At 46.1% G+C, this 19,020-nt stretch overlaps 1 protein-coding gene across 1 annotated transcript in view; it reads left to right on the top strand.

Moving 5' to 3' along the window:
- The window catches only part of LOC104158326 (voltage-dependent N-type calcium channel subunit alpha-1B-like), a gene marked incomplete at both ends in the record, with an annotated part of 179,320 nt that overhangs the window by 155,228 nt on the left and 5,072 nt on the right, over window positions 1–19,020 (top strand). The window contains 5 exons of the mRNA XM_009695941.1: window positions 1,013–1,078; window positions 1,757–1,848; window positions 3,713–3,863; window positions 7,360–7,487; window positions 12,224–12,320. Coding sequence (XP_009694243.1) covers window positions 1,013–1,078; window positions 1,757–1,848; window positions 3,713–3,863; window positions 7,360–7,487; window positions 12,224–12,320 — 534 coding nt within the window. The remainder of the gene's footprint in view (window positions 1–1,012; window positions 1,079–1,756; window positions 1,849–3,712; window positions 3,864–7,359; window positions 7,488–12,223; window positions 12,321–19,020) is intronic.

The raw sequence follows: 19,020 nt of genomic DNA, 5'->3' as shown, positions 1-19,020 counted from the left end.
TGCTCCTGCTCTCACCTTGTAACTCATGAGGAATCCTGCAGCCAGGAGAGCCTCTACCAGAGGCCGAGACGTGGGGTCTGCAGGCATGAGATATTCCCACTCAAGAGAGTGTCCTTGGACTCTGCATAGTCTTGGCTGGATCCTGGGAGAGGGGCTCAGCCAAGGCCCTTTTCAGTGTAATCCCGACCCTTTCCCGTGTGTGTGCAGAGTGCTGCCCTGGCAGTGGAGCTGGGACGGTTCCCGGGCTGCACGGGGAGCTGCTGGTTGGTCTTTCCCCCCAGCGCTGAAGCTCTCAGTCCTTGTCCTCTGTCCCTTGTGTCCAGCAGAAACCATGTCAGCCCTTTGCCCCATGTTTCCTCCTGGGCTCCCCATGGGCTGCATAACCCCTCTTCTGCCCTGAGCATCGCACGGTCTACCCCTAAGGCGAGACTTCTCATTTTTTCACCTATCACTAATTAAGAGGCATTAATTACCCATTCGTTTAGCCTGAGTGGAAAGTAGCTATTCCTCTCAGCTTGGGTGACATAATTACATTGTAGCCTTCACTGATTTCTTGCTAAAACTCAGAATGTTTTTGTTCTCCTGGGTTTGCAATCTGTGCCTGTTTCAGAGCAGGAACTTGTTTCTTGGATGTATAGTTTTTTTCTCATACTAAATTTACAGCAAGGTCATTAAAAATTAGTGTTTCCACAATTATGCATAGAAAGTGCCAGTGCCTGCCAGTAGCTCCAGTGCTTGCTGTGGAGCTTCTTACTGTGTTTTCCCTGCTCACCGCTTACCTGCTTGCAAGGATGTATAGAGAGCCCTCGGAAAGCCCAGACTGTTTTGTGATCGATGAATACCTGGCTCCAGAGATTTGTCTTCTGAAGGCTACCAGAATTGTTCATATTCTCTTCCCAGTTCCTTCATCTGAAGGACAAATACCACAAAACACGGTGCTGCCCAGGTATTAAATGCTACCGGCTGATGTATGCATTTACTGTCGTTAATGCTGCCTTCTCCTTTCCCACAGGCCTTGCCTTATGTGTGCCTCCTCATTGCAATGCTCTTCTTCATCTATGCCATTATTGGCATGCAGGTAAAAATTTTGGCTTTAATACTGACCGTAAGTAGCCTGGTTTTGTCCCACTGGTTCAGGTTGCAAACGGGTTATTGCCTCTGCAGCAGGATCAACAACTGACTTGGGATGAGGCGAAAGGCTCTTCTTGTCCGGTGTCAGGTAAATTAGAAGTGCAAAAAAAAGGCGACTTTTTCTACCCTTATTGCCAGGTCTTGGGTTGAACACGGCCCTGGGTGCACAAAGGGAGAGAGCGGGCAGACAAACCGGCTGAGAGGACGACCCTGCAGCAGAGCATCTCTAGGGTGGAGGTGGCAGCCGTGTCTCCTGTGGGCAGGGCACATCCCTTCCTCTGGGTACAGGCACATCATGAGGCCGAGAGCTGGGAGCAGCTCAGGCACTGCACCTTTCTGAAAAGATATAAGAAAGTTTTCTTGACCTGGATGGAGCTGGACTGTGGTGTTGGAAAGGGTCTGTGTGAAGATGAAGCACATTAACCTTGTTTATTTCCCCCATTTGATCTCCACAACACATTTTTATCTCCCTCTTCAGCACGGAAATTATTCTAGTTTCTGAGATCTCTTAAACCAGGACAAATAACTTTCCTGCCTTTTCTTCCAACTCTGCTTGATCCACCTTTATTGACAATGTCCACGTGAGGACGTGTCTGGCCTGAATCACTTCTGTTTTCCATGGCAGGTATTTGGAAACATTGCGCTAGATGATGAAACATCCATTAATCGGCACAATAACTTCCGTACCTTCCTCCAAGCCCTGATGCTTCTATTCAGGTAAGTGGAGTACAAAATACCATACGACTTGCATGTGGACACTAAATAAGTCTTTGTTTTATGCCAGTTTAGCTGCTGAGACTTAGGCACCCTGTAAGAAAGGTATTTGGAGTAAAGCATCCGTTCCCGCTTCCTCCTCCTCAGCGTTAAGGGTTGGCCTGGCACATCTCCGAATATGAGAGATCTGATTCAGCACAAAGTGACACCCAGCACCGGGATACCCTGCATCAACTCAGGCAGAAGCTTAATATAAGACTGAACCCCTCTGGTTTACCTGATCGATGTGCTTCCTGTCATGAAGCTTACTTTTTTTTAAAATGAGAATTCCTTTAATTGGTCATTTTTGTATTACCAACAAGTTAATGCTTCATACATCAATGGCACCTCTGCTTCAGACTGAAAGAGTTCCCATCTGGGTTCATTCTGCCTGAAAATGAAGCATTTTCAAATGAAAAAAAAAAACAAAGAAATGACAGATTTTCATTTTCAGACCTGGCAAAAATGAAGGGCAGGCCCTGCTCCAAATCGGGGCAACTTGGGGAAGATGTCACTTATCCAGATGTGTGCCATGTAGTGTGGGGACCCAGAGATTAATAACTGCTCTGGCCCTACAAGCGCCTGCCAGCCGCACCGAGGCTCGGTTCTGTGGATTACGTGGTGCTTGTAACTGGATATCTTGCCTGGGATTTGGTTTGCATAGTTTCTGTGAAGTCAGACAGAAATGAAATTAGTCCTCCCTAGCTCAGAATAATCACTCGACTCAAATCCCTGAATTTTAATAAAACTGGGCAATTATTCAATCTCATGTCCAGACCTCTTGGTCCCTTTCCAGACCAGCCGCGGTGGGACAGAGAGGGCAGAATCAGCAGGACCGTGATGGGGGAGTGGGTTTGTGCGCCAGGGAATGAGGCTTCAGTGTCACCAATGCGTCAATCTGCTGTGTAATTCACAGTAGCCTGGAAGCAATTTCAGCTTACATTGAGCATTGAGTTTTCTCAAAGACCCTGGTCTCTGGAAGGTTTGTGAGCTGGCTCTGTGTACAAATTAGCACGGCTGGGAACAACACTGTAACAAGAGGGGCTGTTTGTGGCGCTGCTGAGGGATGCCCCTAAGAGCATCTCTGAGTGTGGTGCAGAAATTACAGAGGGAAAATCTGAGGTTATGTAGGAAGTCAGAGTAAGCAAACATGGGGATCCCTCTACTTCTGATCCATGCGTTGCAGAAAGTGGTTTATTTTGAGGACAGACCCTCTGGGACTCCACGGTTTTCCCTTTAGGCTATTTTTTTCTCCCTATGGTAGAAGTTAGAGGGGGAGGAAGAAAATTACGAAGAAAACCCAGGAGACTGTCTGGAAAAAGGGACTCAAGTCACTATGACCCATCAGACCATCCTGATATTTTTGTATCCACCTGATAAAGGGAACAAGAGATTCAAGTGGAGAAGCCTGGTTTCATTTCCCATCTTCTCCATTGGGTTTACAGCCAGCAGTAGGACAGAAATGTAGTTGCTTCAAAAGGGAACAATCTAAACTTTGTTTACTTATATTTGCACTTTGCACTGGACATGTTTAAATCAATCTGCTTTTATTCTCCGTAAAATCAATAAAGCTTAGCCTACCTCAGCTTCTTCGGTTTCTTTTACCGCTTCCCATAATTGAAGGAAACATTCTTTCTCCTTTCTTTTTCATGTCAGCAGGCTGGTAGTTCAAATTCGTAATATAAATACAATCTCTCCACCTGGACACAACCTTCTACCTAATTAACTTAGTTAATTGGGCCCAGTAATACCACAAGGTGGATGTCCCCCTGGGTCCGTAGTGGGGAGGGGGATGGATAAGCTCACCCTCTGCCCTCCCCATCTGCAGGAGTGCCACGGGGGAAGCCTGGCACGAGATCATGCTGTCGTGCTTGAGTAACAGAGCCTGTGACCCGCTCTCCGGCCTCACCAAAAATGAATGTGGCAGTGATTTTGCCTATTTCTACTTCGTGTCGTTCATCTTCCTGTGCTCCTTCCTGGTAAGTCAGTCCCAATCTCTCCCAAAGTGGAGGTACTGGTGTGGTTTCCCCAGCCTTCCCTCTCCATCCCCATCCCCTTGCTGCCTTCTTCTCCCTAATTACGATTTATACAACATTACAAAACCGCTTCACTAAAAACCGTTTATCATCCTAGTGATAAAATCCCTTTAATCCCCAAAGAGATCATTTAGTCATTAGTTTAAAGGGAAGGTTTTTATCTTTCTTCTCACAGGGGGGTCTAATAGTTGGAATTAAGCATTAATCGGTTTTGTCTTGATTTGTGACATGGTCCTTTGAAGAAGGGGATTAGGGAGGGCAGGACAAGAATGGCCAAGATAATATTGGTTCAGAAGTGCTTGCAGCAGGCAGCTGGGAGCGTCACACTTATGTGATGCCTTGTGTTTTGTTTTGTTTGTCAAATAAATGCAATGATCATTTTCTTCTGCAACGATGCCAGGAAAGCTTTAGACATGAAAGTACACAGAGCTGTTGTACTTGATTCGTGCCCGTGGCCACCATCATACAGGGCTGGGTCTAAGCTTTAATAGGTGTCAGTGTCTTTCTGATCACTGGCACGCATAAAAAACTCTCTGCTCTTGGGGCTTGGTTCACTTGCCTGCACCACTGGGACAGAGGAATGGAAAACCGGAGACAGGGACCCAATTAAACTTCAAGCAGGAAGAGATGAAAGTCGCAGCTCTGAAATGTACCAAAAAGCAACGGATCAAGCCTACGTTCTGTTCCACGGGTTTGCTTGAAAATCTAAGGTTTGATGCTTTGTGCAGCTAATCCCTGATATCATCAGAAACCTTTAACCAGGAAAAAGAGGTACACGTGGCAGTTTGATGCTGGGTATAGATAGGGCAACTTCAACAGCCCCTACTGAGATCCTTTGTCCGACTGCTGTTGCCCCTTTGACATCCCATGGTTTATTTCTTCTGCATATATTAAAAAACATGGAGCCCTGAAAGCTTATATGAAGTTAAGACTCCATTTACTGATTCCTTCACCACTCTGTATTGTAAAGTGAAATTTTTTCCTTGTACAAATCCCTAACCCAACATGAGACATTCTCATTGTTATTTTCAAGTGCATTATTGTTCCTAAAGCTTTTTTTTTAAAAAACCCAAACAACTCTCTCCCCCAGACTCACCCTCCCTGGCTCATATCAGCCGTCCCACTCAAAATGTAGTAGCAGAATCAGAGATTGGAGCACATCTGTGCAAAATACAGCTTGGCGTGAGCTTTGTCGCTGAGTCAGCGCTCCTGGAAAACCCCATGGAACCGCACCCTGGGCTTGCTGGCAAAGAGAGGGGCGAGCCCTCACAAAGAGCAAAGGCAGGGAGGGCAGGCTCCAAAAATAGGCAGGGAAAAGCCAAGCAGCTTGACTGCTATGGGACAGGGCCGTAACTCATTTCTTAAAATGCGTTCAGCACTTCATTGCAATGAAACATGTGGTTCCCCCCAAGCGATTAAAGCATTACAGAGCCACAGCCTTGCTAGGAGGGCACATGTTTATCGTTTGTTCGACGTTGTTACACCACAGATTGGGAGGGGAATTGCATAATGTATTTGTTTTTAAATTTTGTTTCTGGCTCTTCGTGGATGTCCAGCTTGATGTGATTTTCCTCCTGTAATTTACACTGTTGAAAAATAGAAATAGAAATTTAAAAATATAGAGGAATTTTAGAAAGAGCTGTATGCAAGCGAGGGAAAATTGTACTGAGCCATGACTGGAGCTGGGAGCTGGGATCAAGAGGCAAACTCTCCAAATTTTTGCTGCCTGTTGATGCTCTGGGGGTACTGTGTTATGTGTGGGGTACCTGCAGCACGTGAATGAGCCCTGCTGATGTGGTTATAGTGCTTGCAGCCTTCGAGCAACTTGTTGGGAGCTGGTTTGGACATCCCTGTCCAGTACTTCATGGTGCACCGCAATGAGATCCTAGGGCTTGTCTAGGCTGTGTTGCACAGAGACCCTGCGAGCATCCAGGAACTGGGGTGGCACGAATTACTGACTTAGTTCCCCAAACTCAGCAGAGTTGTTTGATGTGTTGCGTTCAAGCTGACAAGCACTAACACTCAACCCAGGAGTAAATTCACGCACGTTGCTGCAGAGGCAGAAGCCTTGTTTGCAGTGAGGCAGTAGCAGGGCTGGTGTGTGCTCAGCTCTCTGCTCTACAGCTTGGCCTGAAGAAGACCTCGGGTGGTGTAAGGCACCCAGTGCCCTCGTGTAGGACATGGAATCATTGGGGGCTGAGTTCTGCTCCTGGCTTTCTGTTGGGATGGGTTCTAAAATAATAGATGGACTAAAGGTCTGGGAAGTCCCTGATTAGCATTTGGTGGTGATACAGTGATTCATTAGGGACTGTGCTTGTCTGTACTGGTGGATCGTGTGTCCCAGCAAGAGCCAAGACCCCCTTCTCCCTCCCGATCATACAGAAATATGAATTCTTTAAAACTGCACAAACCCCAAACTCCGCTGCCTGATTTTCTTTCAACGATCGGCAGACCAGCTGAGATTATCCATATTCAATTTAATTCTGCTCATCCCCGCGCAAGAGCTCACAGGCTGCTTCGCCGCGGTCCGCCTTGCTCAGCGTGGTGCAGAGGAGCAGCGCTCACGGCAGTGGCTCAGCCTCCCTACAGAAGGCACGACGAAGGCAGAAAGGGGCCTTGTTGTCAGTCAGGTCTTTATCCAGCACAGGAGCATCCATTCCTGCCTGCCCTCCTGCTCTTCCATTCTGCTAGCTGCAGCTTGATCTTTTCCCATTGAAATCCTCATGACTCTTCCGTTGGCTTTAATAAGAGAAGAATCTTTATATGCCAGAAACATTTGCCAGGTTCTGTGTTAGAGAGCAGCCATTAGGGACGGAAGCCTTTTGTGCATCCTGCCCCTCATCTTTCTGGGGATCTTTGAAGGTTTGAATTGTTACGAGTCTAAAATAGGACATTCAGGCTGAAGAACGGGTTTTCTTCTAGCTGTTCTTGTCTTGATGTGCCTCGATATGAAAGTGCTGGAAGAATTCTCATCACCCGGTTGGTGAAGCAGGCGCTGCAGCCCGTGTGCTGGTCTGTGCTGGTGTAGGGTGAGGAAGGGGCAGGGGAGAGGTGCTGAGCTGGTCGGGCTCTGGGATGGGTCATGCTGCAGGGCATCACCGGTGATGGGGACGTGGCCAAACTGTCCACGGTCAAAAGCCATGGCAAACCTGCCGCGTACTGCAGAACCTGGGACCCCAGGGACCCAGGGCTAAGGTTGTAGAGCTTGTTCTCCAGGGTGCTGCTGCTTCTTGTAGAAACCACACACCCTGATAAGGGAATCATACCTCCTCTCCTTCCAGTTTTTTTTTCCTTTGTCTTTTCCTTTGTTTCTCTTGTTCTTTCCTCTCCTCTCTTTCCTTTCTCTTTCTTCCCCACCCCCCCCTTTTCCTTCCCCTCTCTCTTTTCCTTCCTCTTTCTCCTTTCTCTTTCTAACTGCATTATTCCTTCCTCTCTGCAGATGTTAAACCTCTTTGTGGCTGTGATCATGGACAATTTTGAATACCTGACAAGAGACTCCTCCATCCTTGGGCCCCATCATTTGGATGAGTTTGTTCGTGTCTGGGCTGAATATGACCCAGCTGCCTGGTATGTACGCTGTTACACCTTTGTGTGGAGAAAAGGATAGACATTGTGTATAAATACCATACCTATATGCACAAACAGCCTATTTTAATGTGAGTAAAGCTCCAGAAGGAAAAAGACTCCAAAGCTTGAGGTAACGGTGGTGGTAAATGCTCCGAGTTCAATTCACTATGCACTGGAGAAGAACAAACCTGATGTCATTACAAGGGCATTTCCTTCAAATAGAAATGACGGACGTAAACCAACAAATCAAGAAAGCAAAACGCACCCTCCCTCCCCACACACTCATGGCCAAAAATTAATAGCGTAAATTCAAATGAATTTGGCTAAATGGCCAAGTAGAAAAGCCGTTCAGCATTTCCAAAAGGAGCTTTGATTGCCTTTGGTTTCTGCATCCCAGTTTGGAGATAAAAATAAATTGAATCTCTTGCCATTGGCAGCGATTTAGGTAACTTAGGGGCAAGGCCTTGTTATACCTCGTTTGAGCAGCATTTCGCTTCTTGTTGAGAACCTTAATGATTTCACAAATCCTGCACAGAGACCTGAGGCTACACCAAAAAATTTCAAGTTTCCAAGGTGCTATCTCTCCCTTAAAAGGAGACGATGTACCCCACTGCTTTGCGTCTGAGCCAAGTGCTACAGGCTCAGACTTCACCCTTTGCTTTCGCCCACCTGTGCGGCAGCAGGGAGTGACATGATGCTTCTCAGCCTAAGGGTGGTTTGCTGAAAACATGTGATTTTTAAACAGACATTTCTCATCAAACCCAATGGTTTGGTCATGGAAGCCTCCTTCTAATGACATCAAACTGTAGAAGGGAATTTTGTTCTTCTAAATAATATTTTAGCTTTTGGACTTGCAGTTGAAAGGTAAGATGTGCGAAATAAGAAGAAAATGCAATAAACCTAACTTAGGAAACATTTCAGTTCTCAGTGAGCCTCTGATAAAATGTTCCTGATATATGAGTGTGTTAAAGGAGGAAACGGTTTGCTTAGAGCCAAATGGTGAGGTGCCTGGTTTTATGGCTTTTATCTCTTTGTTTTTCTTATTCAAAGACAGTCACAGGGAAAGCTGCACACCAGGGCTAAAGTACCGCGGCGGCAGAGCACTGGCACTGTGCTGTCGCAGAGCCAAGAACCGCTGCTGAAGCATTTAATGGATTTATTTTTTTTTAAATGAGAGAATGGTTCTGTCCAGTGATCATTTCTAGAGCAAGACTGACTTTAAAATATTGCTTTTGTCCATTGCCCTGAGAAAGCTACTGCACAACAGTCCTGGTGACTCTGTTGTTTTCATTTCTACATGCCCTGAGATACAGGTCACAGTAATTTCCTTGATATTCTACAGCTTGGGAATTTGCCTGTTGGGAGACATTTTTTTATTTAAAGCCATACTAATTTTGTATCAATTTTCCTCCCCATGAGTTACTCTGCAATGAATCTCCTCTATATTTGTAATGGAGCTGCCTCCAGCTTCTTCTCCTGCTTTCCACTCTTTTTTGTTTCCCTTCAGTACAGACAGATGCAGAAAGCGTTTGTATAATCAGCATCTCAAACTCCCTGCTAGGATGCAATTTAAGCTGCTTTAAAATCTCAGTTAAATTGATTTAGGCTAACTTTAAATGTAAACCTATTCTGAAATGACTGTATTTCTCTGAACTGTGTGTGATTTTAACTAGCTCAAAGCCATCCATACTACGAGCCTGCATATATACGGCACACATACCACCAGCTTGTAATCTCCAAGCAGATTTTCGTTACCACATGCTCTGTAACACAGACGAGTCCTTTGTGGGTATTTGGCAGTCAGTAAATAGCTCTTTTTCCTTTTTCAAATCCAGTCTTACCTCTTACCACTAGAAAAATCTCAATGAGACTAAAAACTTGGGAGTGCCCGTTCTCTCCTTAAAAAATAGTCTTGGCTCTGATTAGCATCCATAGGAGGAGTAGCACACTTGCAAGGGAAAAAATTAGTATCAACGTGCTTTATTTAATGTTTTTGTGCTCAGGAACTTTCCACCCATAAGAGGCACAAGCATGAAGTTTACAGAAAGATTTGCTCGCTCTATTAACTCTAAGCACAGAGGTTACATTTGTGAGTCACGCAGGAACCAAACCTTTTCACTTCTAGAGCTGTTAATACAGAATATGTCATGTATTAAGATCTTAATTCAGTTTTTCTCTGACCTTGTTCCTGTTTTCCTGTGGTGTGAAGATATTGATGTTGGCAGAGTGACCAGGGCAGAAATGCGAATCAAAGGACAGCCAAGACATGATGTTCGAGGCTTGATCCTAAAACATGTGCATGTTCTGGATTTTCCATGTGTGAATAGTTCCACTGAAATTAGTTATGTTTTTGTAAGTGGGACTAACATTTCTGAAATGTAAAAGTAGTCTGAAATCCATTCACAGTTTAAGGCCAGAACAGATTTTTTGATCATTTGGGCTGAACTTCTGTGAAGCTCTGGACATGGTATTTCACAATAACTATCCGTGGACTGAGCTTAATCGCTTGTCTTTTAAGGTGTAGCTCCCTGTTTTGATCTGAAGACACAGGGCTTTAGAGGACCCTTTTTTTTTATTCAGCTGTTTGTTCCACTAGTTGGTCAAACTCATTGAAAGAAAACGTTGATCCAATTTTTGTTTTCCATGCCAACCGTCTCCTTTTAGCATTTCAGCTCCCAGTATAGACATGTGGAGGGGAATGGTAAATAATCACCATAGCATAATTTGCAAAAAAGAAGACTAGCAGGCACTGTTATCTTATGCTTAGATGCAGGTGAGCTGGTTCCTCCTTCCATCTGTCACTCATTGATCGCCTCTCTCAAGGTCTCTGCTTTGACTGTCCCAAGGAAAAGGGAATTACAGTGTTTATCCTTTTTCCGTAGCTTGAGACCCTCAATGAAAGATGCTGCATGCGTAAAAAGTACAAGTACTGTTATACTTTTATTATATAAATAATATTTTAAACATAAGCTTAATGTGTATGTATTTACATACCTATTTCCATCAACACCTTTGTTTTTGTTACAAAATCCAACTTTCTGTAAACCTTTCTGGGGAAAAACATTCAAAAGCAAGTAAAAAAAAGCAGTTAGCAGCTGTTGTTCCAGATGTGTGTCACACTCAGGAGGGGTAAGTATGGGGAAACTGTTGGATTTAGGGGTGGCAGAAGCCTCGGGCTCACAGAAAAAGAGAGAGCGAGAGAAATGGGGTGCACACAGCGGTTTGGTCTGGGGCTGGGATTTAATCAGGAAAGGAGTGAAAATACTGAATTTAAGGATGAACTGGGAAAGAAAAGAAAATTGGATCTCTATGAGCTTTTATTTATTCAAGATATATAAAGCTTTATCTCTCTTATACCCCCCCTCCCAATGCATACCCCTTAGAGATACTGGAAATGTTGGTCTTGCCATCGCGTTCCCATTAGTTGTTCCCAAGAGCTGAGGAGGATGCTACTGGCAGCACCTTCAGCAGGTGGGAGGAGGTGCAGGTGCTCCCAAAGGAGGGCTTTTTCTTAGCTATCTGAGATAAAGAGACGCTGATGAAAATAAACAAAACTCAAATAGATTTAAACAACTTGGGAAAGAATCTCTGTTTGTCATAATTTGTCATAATTTGTCACCATGGCCTTCCGATGCAATATATCTGCTGGTTTTCAAGCCTTCCACGGGCTCTCAGAGAGCTCAGGGAACTGGTCGTATGTATTTTCTACACGCTGACTTTACAAGACCATTCTAAAATTTCAGTAAACTTCTTGACTCAGTTAAACCAATATACTTTTTATAACCACGATTAGGCCTGCAGCCAAGACTTGCACAGTTGCATTTGATCTGTTTCTGAATTAATAGTTTTGAGTTGATTGTGAAGGTTTTGAATAGACCTTAATTTTTCACGTCCAAAAAAGCAGTAATATTGAAGGAGATATTCCAAAATATTCCTGCCTTCTTTATATAATGTACCAAAATAAACACAGTGAAGCCAAATTATCTCATTTTTTTTAGAGGTCATTTTGAAGTTCAGTACAGCTCTTTTTGTTCATGATTTGGTTACTTACAAAAGATTAAGAAATCTAATTCTGCTGTTAAATTAGCTGAAAATATTGTCGGGAGTTAATGAGACTGACCATAAAGCTACCTCGCGGTGTCTGATTTCACCTACTGGTAATGAAGGCTGAATTTTCCCAGTGCCAATGGCCAAGATGGCTCTCGAGACGGCAGTTTCGGGACTTCCAGAAAATTGCTTATTGCCCATGAAGCGGAGTAGAGCCCTGCTGGGGTTACGTAGGTGGTAACAGTGGAAGGCGAAGGTTCCCAAGCTCTTTTGAACCAGTGAATTTGAATCCCAGTAATAATCCATTAAATAGGCTATTTGTGTGCTGCAGGCTCTGGTTTTGTTGGGCTGTGCAGGACCCGGGGGGTGGGTAGGGGCCATCTGTGGGCAGAGGTTTGGGCACAGGGAAGTAAAACATTAGTGATAAAGGCGACCAAATGCAATGGTTGGGAAGCCTTGCACATGGCGCTGAAGGTTTCGCAGAAGAAAATCCGAGGATACGGATTTTGTTGAGCAGTTGGAAATTCTCTCTCTCTCTGTTAAAGTGCCTCCTTCATTGCAAGCCCGGTTGCTGTTCGACTAACCTTGCTTTTCAGCGTGTTTTGCCCTTCCAACTTCTCCTGTTTGCCTGGGGAAAAACTGATTCTTCTTGGGTTTTGCTGTCATAACATCTGATGTTTTCTTTCCAGTTGCCGGATTCATTATAAGGATATGTACAATTTGTTACGTGTAATTGCTCCACCCCTGGGCTTAGGAAAGAAGTGCCCTCATAGGGTGGCATACAAGGTTTGGAACTTCAGAGACTCCCTCCAGCATTTTCAGTTCTGGTTTTGTTTCTTTTTTACCCCCTTCCAAGTGCAAATGCAAACAGTACAGAAAAGAAACTGTAACGTAACTAACCCCTTGCCTGAAAAAAGGAATGATTGACTGACTGCCTCCTTTTTCCTCCATGCATCTCTTCCCTGTCTACTCCCACACCCCAGCTGGCTGGAGACAGGCAGCTTTATGAGACAGTGAACCCTCCAGCTTCCATCCTGCCAGGTCGAGGTGGGAAGTGTTGGCGAAAAGCAGCACAGCATCCGAGCGTTTTCTCCCTATATAGCCACACTGGAGAGAAACATCAACCTGAGATTTCTAGGGAGCAGCAAGTCCATTTTGTTTGGGCTTCTTAGCATTGTTGCTCCGGTTGAATGAGCAATGTTTGAACCCTTCCCTTCCCTGAGTTGAAAAGGCATTTAATCTGGGCACTGGTTAATTGGGCAGCAGAATGGGATGGTTACCTAGGCTGGGGAGAGATGAAGAAGGGTTGGACTAGATGACCTCTAAAGGTCCCTTCCAGCCCAAATGATCCTATGAGCTTTCCCCAGTGCAACAGCAACAGACAGAGATTGTCTTGGGAGCAAAATTATGTCTCTCAGATTGCAAACTATGACAGATATCCAGTGAAACCTCCTGCCCCATGGCACAGGAAAAGTATGCTGTGCTTGGGAGCTGAGGTGGGGAATTAAAGACGAATCTTGCCCAGAAATCAGCACAGGATGACACTGGACTTCAGTGGGGTCCCAGTTACGGGCAGGGATTTTCTTGCAGTCAGTGCATGGAGACCGCAGCCAGCGCGGAGTTTGCTTTTCTCTTTCACCCCAGCCCAGATGTTTCACACACCTGACTGGGGGTTAAGCGTTAACAAGCATTGCAGGGAAGGCATGGGCATGGGACCCTGTACCTCCAGCCAGGGAGCAGGGGCGAAGAGAGAAGCCAAGGGGAAACCATTGGCTGTAATTGCAATTTGTGTCTCAGCAGCCTTTAAATTAGCTCTGGGCCCCGTGTCGGGGCAGTGGGCTGGTGCGCGGGTGCCTGCTTCTGTAGCTGTCCTGCTTCAGAAAGGGGCTTCATGTGGGTGCTTAGGTCTTGGTTTCCCTCCTAGCATAGTGGAGATGGTAATACTGTCCTGCTTTTCCAGGGGTTAAGCATTAATTAAGAGTGTGCTGCAATCTACTTAGGTCTCCTCAGAAGACAGGCAGCAGAGATTTGCACAATATAACGAGCAGGCAGCTCACTGGGAAAACGAAATGAGATTGTCATAGTCGTGCTCCCAGTTTCAGCAGTCAGAAAAAGGCAAAGCAGGAGAATTCCTTGCTGTTTCTGCATCCCTTGCTTTTCAGGGCATGATTTTATTTACCACCACCGTGTGCTGAAGGCAGATGCCATCAGCAACGGGCTGGTCGAAGGGCCTGTTCCCAAATCTCTGCAACTCCCAGTTCCCTCTAACACGCAGGACAGTCGGTTGCCCTCGGTGGTGGAGACAACCAGTTGACGTTGGCTTGACAAAAGAAAGACCCCATCAAATGTGAAGGAGAAACAGGTCCCCTTTCCACCGCCTTCCTGCAAATCGAGCTCTGGGCTCTGGTTTTGTGAAACCTGAATTCAGGCTGGAGGAGAAATTGAGGCTGGCTGAGGTTTTGCGGAGTTGCTCCCTTGGCTTGGAGTCAGAGCAGTCACGGTCTGTCCTTGGAGCAAACACACCAGGAATGGCTTTTTGCTTCTCTTGTAGCCCATAGCCTAGCCTGAAAACCAAACTCTTTATTCACTGAAGGAAAGTTGAATATTTTCTCTAAGCCCTCTCTCTCCCTGTCCCATAACTCTGCCTACCAGCTCTCCCTGGCATGGTGAATACAGCCTCTCGATTGACTGGTTTGGGGGGCGAGAAGGGGAAGCATCCCTCCAGCCCCGCAAAGAGCCAGCCAAACCCGAGCCCTCCCCACACCCTCTCCACCCCGAGCGGAGACATCAATCATTCCCCCCAGGGACCCCCGTGCCGAGGCGCAGCTCTGGCCACGGGACGTCCCTGCAGTGAGAAGGAGACGTTGGGCATTGAAACACAGCAATGGAAGCGGAGAAACCTTTCTATTTATCCACCTCTTTGTTTTGGTTTTGTTTTCCTGAGAAATCTGATTAACCGGATCTCTGTTTTCTTGTCTGCTTTCCCTTTTCTCTCCTCCTTTTCATTTGCTCCATTGTGTTGCCTTTTTCCCCATCCTCTCCCTTATTTTTTTTTTTCCCCCTCTCCCCCAACCTGGTCTGATTTGATTTCTGTGTCCTCTTGCTTTTGCCTCCCTCCCTTTGACTCCAAGCGGGCGCATCAGTTACACAGACATGTATGAGATGCTGAGACACATGTCCCCACCTCTAGGCCTTGGAAAGAAATGCCCTGCTCGCGTTGCCTATAAGGTAGACCACCCCCCTAGAAACTCCTGCCAAACCACCAGCTTTTTGTGCCGTGGCTGAAGTGGGTGCCGGTTTTCTGTGGCATTAGTATTGTTCTCCTGGACTTTTCTGGTGCTTTCTCTGCTTTCCAAGCAGACGTGATTTTGGATCTTCTGCTTTTTTTTTTTTGTAACTTCTTTTTGGTCTTTGAAGCTATGGCACATCAGTTTGTCTTCCTAAGTATGTCTCCGCTATCTCTATCAGTGTTTCTATCTCTCCTCTCTCATTCTGCTTCCATTTAGGCTGATTTGGGGAGGGAGGGTGCTAATGAGCAAATTACCCCACCAATATAATCCTCATTTATCTTCCTACAGCTCTTTGGCTATCCATTCTCACTAGCCCTTCAGTAGTCTGTTGTTTTTTCCCCCTCTTAATTAGACTGGAGTAATTAGAGTAGGCAGTACTGTAGGAGTTAGCAAGCTATTAAACAGAGACAACACCAGAAGGGCTCCTTAAATACCCTCATGAAAGAAATTATTTTAAATAGAAAACATTTAAGACGGTAAGATGAAGAAATCACTCAAACTTATTGTTTATTCTGAAAAACTTTTTAATTGAACCACAAAAATGTATTCTATCCAAAAGGCTGCTAGCTGCTGCCTTTCAGACACTGCCTGGATGAAGGCAGTGGAAACTCGGACCCAGAGCCGAAATTACGGAGCGGACCCAGACCTGGCCATTAAAGCCACGCTGCTCTCCCACCAGCTTGCGTTGCGCTTGGAAATTGGCACCTGCAGGGGTGATTCCTTGGAAGCTTTTAACATTGAACCTCACAGCTTTAGCGGGAGAGGTTTGTCATAAGCATTTAGCACTGGTGTAATTGAGCATCCTTCAAACTCAATGGGGTTTTTTTGATGTTGGTATCATTTCAGCCACCACCAAGCCTAATTACTGCACCCCACTGTGCTTGGTGCAATGGATCCACATCACAACAGCCCCCCCCAAACAGTGCTTGTTTTTTCACTGAGGCCATATGAAAGCAAGGTTTTGCAACGAGACTCAAGCTTAAACCCAAACCTGGACCTGCCTTTCAGTAGGGCGCTTAGCAGCAAGAAGAGGTTCAGGTACAGCTTCCTACAAGATCCTTCCTCAGTGTGTTAGGATTTAAAATGAAAAGAAAATTAAACATAACCTCAAAACTAGCCAGTTAGATATCTTTTCTGTATTTCTTTTGATTTGTTTCTGGCCGCTTTGGTAGCTGCTTTAAAAGAGCCATCTCTATTACCAGCAATTCATACCCACCACACCATGACTAAGCTTGAGAAACCCCGCCACGTCAAAACGCCAGCTCTCAGCTATTGCAGAGAGATAAACATCTGCATCGAGGTACCAGTTATACACAGAAACCCAGTGATTTTAAAGTAAGAAATGTCTCCTTTTAGAGCCTGTGAGTTTCCATTGGCTTGAAACGGAGCTGTGTCCAGCTGACAGCCCGGCAGTGGGTGTTCGCAGCTGGGCAGCTGCATCCACATCTGCCAGAAGCATAAAGCTCTCCCTTACACACCCCCCCTCCCAAATTTTGTACAGTTAAAAAAGGAAGAAAATCAAAGGGGATAAAAAGCTCATGTGTTAAAATAGGCATTTTAGACAAGCCTTTTGGCTGATTTTCATAGTGTGGCGTCTCTGTGCCTCTCTGTTGATTGTTCTCAACCGTTGCAGCAGGCTTTCCCTGGGCAGAGGCACTGCAGATGTGCCTTCCCTAGTGTGTCTTCTCCCTGCAAGTTAGCTGGTGTCTCGATTAATTTGGCTGTCTTTACAGAACTTAAGTACATGTGAATGGTTTCTTTTTAAAATACAGGCTTGATTTTTTTAAAGATGTCTAATTTTTACCTATCTACTAAGAAACTTCTAAAAGGTGTCTGTGTATGACTGAACCATAAGTAGAGATGCGTTCAAGTCAAACAGCTCAAATCTAGACTGAACATCAGATTTCTCTGAGCTTGGAGGGGAACAGATTCATTTTGCACTTTATCAAAGAGCCCCGAACTACAGAAATACGGACTTAAGACCAGATCTGAATTTTTCCCATGGTGTAAGGCTGCAGCTTGGGCTGACCCCAACTACCAGCTATGGCTGATGATAAAAACTAAACCCTCATGGGGAGGCAGTACCGGTTTTTGCTCCCTCCCTTCCTCCTCCACTTCTATGTGCAGCACGGAGACAGATTGGTGCTGAGCATCTTCCTCCGAGGACAGCTGTGTGTGGGTCGTGGCATCCCCCTGCCGTACACCTGCTGGGGTGTCTCTCTTGCTGTCCTCCCACAGTTGATGGGAGCCTTGGGAAGGGCAGTGCAGCCCACCCAGCCACGCTCAGCCCCCCGCAGAGCCAGCGTGCGGAGGGACAACGACCCCCTCGTCCCGCAGCCATAGCTCAGTCAGTACCGACAGCAGCCAGGGCTTTGTCTCTGCGCTATTTTTGCTCTCTCCCTCTGAACCAAATGATTTTTCAAAAACCTTACTGTTCTGTCCAGCAAAAGCTCTTTTGCCCCACGTGTCCGCCCTTTTTCTTTCCATAGGTATTTTTCCCAGTCCTCTCTGCAAAGGTTTTGTGTGTTTTCCCCCTGTCTTCGTCTATGTTGCCTTCTCAGTATGTGCACACCGTCATTTCATTTGGATTTTTCCCTCTTTGCAGCCTCCTCAGCTGCCATCCTTCCTTTCTGCTGTTTTCTGGTTCCCCTTTCTCAACCGTTCTCCTTGGTCGACACGACCAGCATCTGCAGTTTCGTGTGTGTGGCTTGCTGCTTGCCTGGAGGTGCATGCGTGGGGTCCTCTGGCCGCACTGCTTGGGTACCAGGAGAGCTCTATCCCACACTGGGGGGTAAGAAAAGGGTGAAGGAACTGAATTTTAAAATCCCTTCCATCCAGTCAGATGAAAAGAGGGAAGAAAACCACTTTAACTTCACTCTAGTGTCTTGAGATTTGATCGCTTACCCATTTTCAGATGAGGGTGGTGGTGGTTTTTTCACTGTTTAGAGTCACGTATTGAGACTTTGAGGCCTTTTAGATGGACTCAAGTTGTCGATAGCGAAGGGTCCTGCGGGTATGTATGCTATTCAGCAGTAGCGTTAAGGGCAGAGCGGGAGCCACCTTTGCTGTCCCCTGGAGTCAGGCCGTCCTTTGCACCACCGAGCTCTGTGTGCATCTTTAGAGAAAACGGGAGAAGAAAATGCCCACGACGCTGCTAAATCTCTCTGGCACTACAGTGCCGACAAGATATCTCGCAGATATCTGCAAGACTGGGGTTGGAGGAGGGTTTTTTTGAAAGCTTGAGGGTGTGATTCTTAGGAAGGATGTGGTCCTAAGAGAGGCAGTAACCCAAGCCTTTCCCTGCTGCTCTTCAGAGTCATTTTTTTACCGCCGTCTCCAGGGACAGGAGAAGGCAGCATCGCCAGTGGGCACCTCTCCACCTCTGTCCGAGTCCAGCTCTCGGTACAGCCCTACATGGAGTCTGCAGGGCGATGCTGGCAGCTGGAGCGGGCTCTTGACTTTATTTTGTGGTTCTGTCGGTGCTGTCAAGCATGGCTTTCAACACCCTATTTCAAAGGTGATTTATTGGAGGGTTTAGGAGGGCTCTGGCTCTCCCTTTAGCACCTCCTGACACAGCCAAGGCTTCTAGATATGTGACGGGTGATGATCTCGGAGCTGGGCTTGGCTCCCTGTTCTCACCAGGGCTGCACCTCACCTTGCCCATCACTACCACATGGATTTTAAAAACTCGATTAGGTCCCTGAAGACTAAACAGGAGTTTGCTAGCTGCCCAGCCTTGCTACCTCTTCTGCACAAAACGCGCATCTTGCATCTCTTTTTTTGGACAAGGAACAAGGTCGCACCTACTGAAGGCAGGCTGACCCCTCCGTGCAACAGGTCCAGCTGTGTGCCAGAGACAGAGCCCTCATTTTGGGGCACAGACCTGGCTCCTTTCTTGGCTATGGGAGGGAGGAAGGCTGGGGCCAGCCTCTCTGAAGCCAACAGAAGAGTTAAATGAGAGTAGAATAATTACAACTAGGGCGGGGTGAATTATTCATAGCAAATAATTTATTCACCAAACTCAGCCTCGTTTCCCACAAGCAGCGCTCCATTGTCCTGAATTTATTCACGTTTGGGGATTATTCCCAGAGCAGTTCTTGTCCCAGAGGCTGCGCAGGAGCTCTTAATAATTCAAATCCATCAGGGTGCCAGCTAGTTTTTTTGGCATTCGTAGCTCAGTATGTTTCTCTTCCTGC

This window comes from Cariama cristata, unplaced genomic scaffold (assembly GCF_000690535.1).
Source record: "Cariama cristata isolate BGI_N322 unplaced genomic scaffold, ASM69053v1 scaffold6172, whole genome shotgun sequence".
In the NCBI taxonomy this organism is placed as follows: Eukaryota; Metazoa; Chordata; class Aves; order Cariamiformes; family Cariamidae; genus Cariama; species Cariama cristata.
The sequence above is the reverse complement of the archived record's forward strand: the minus strand, read 5'-3'. Positions and strand labels throughout refer to the sequence as shown.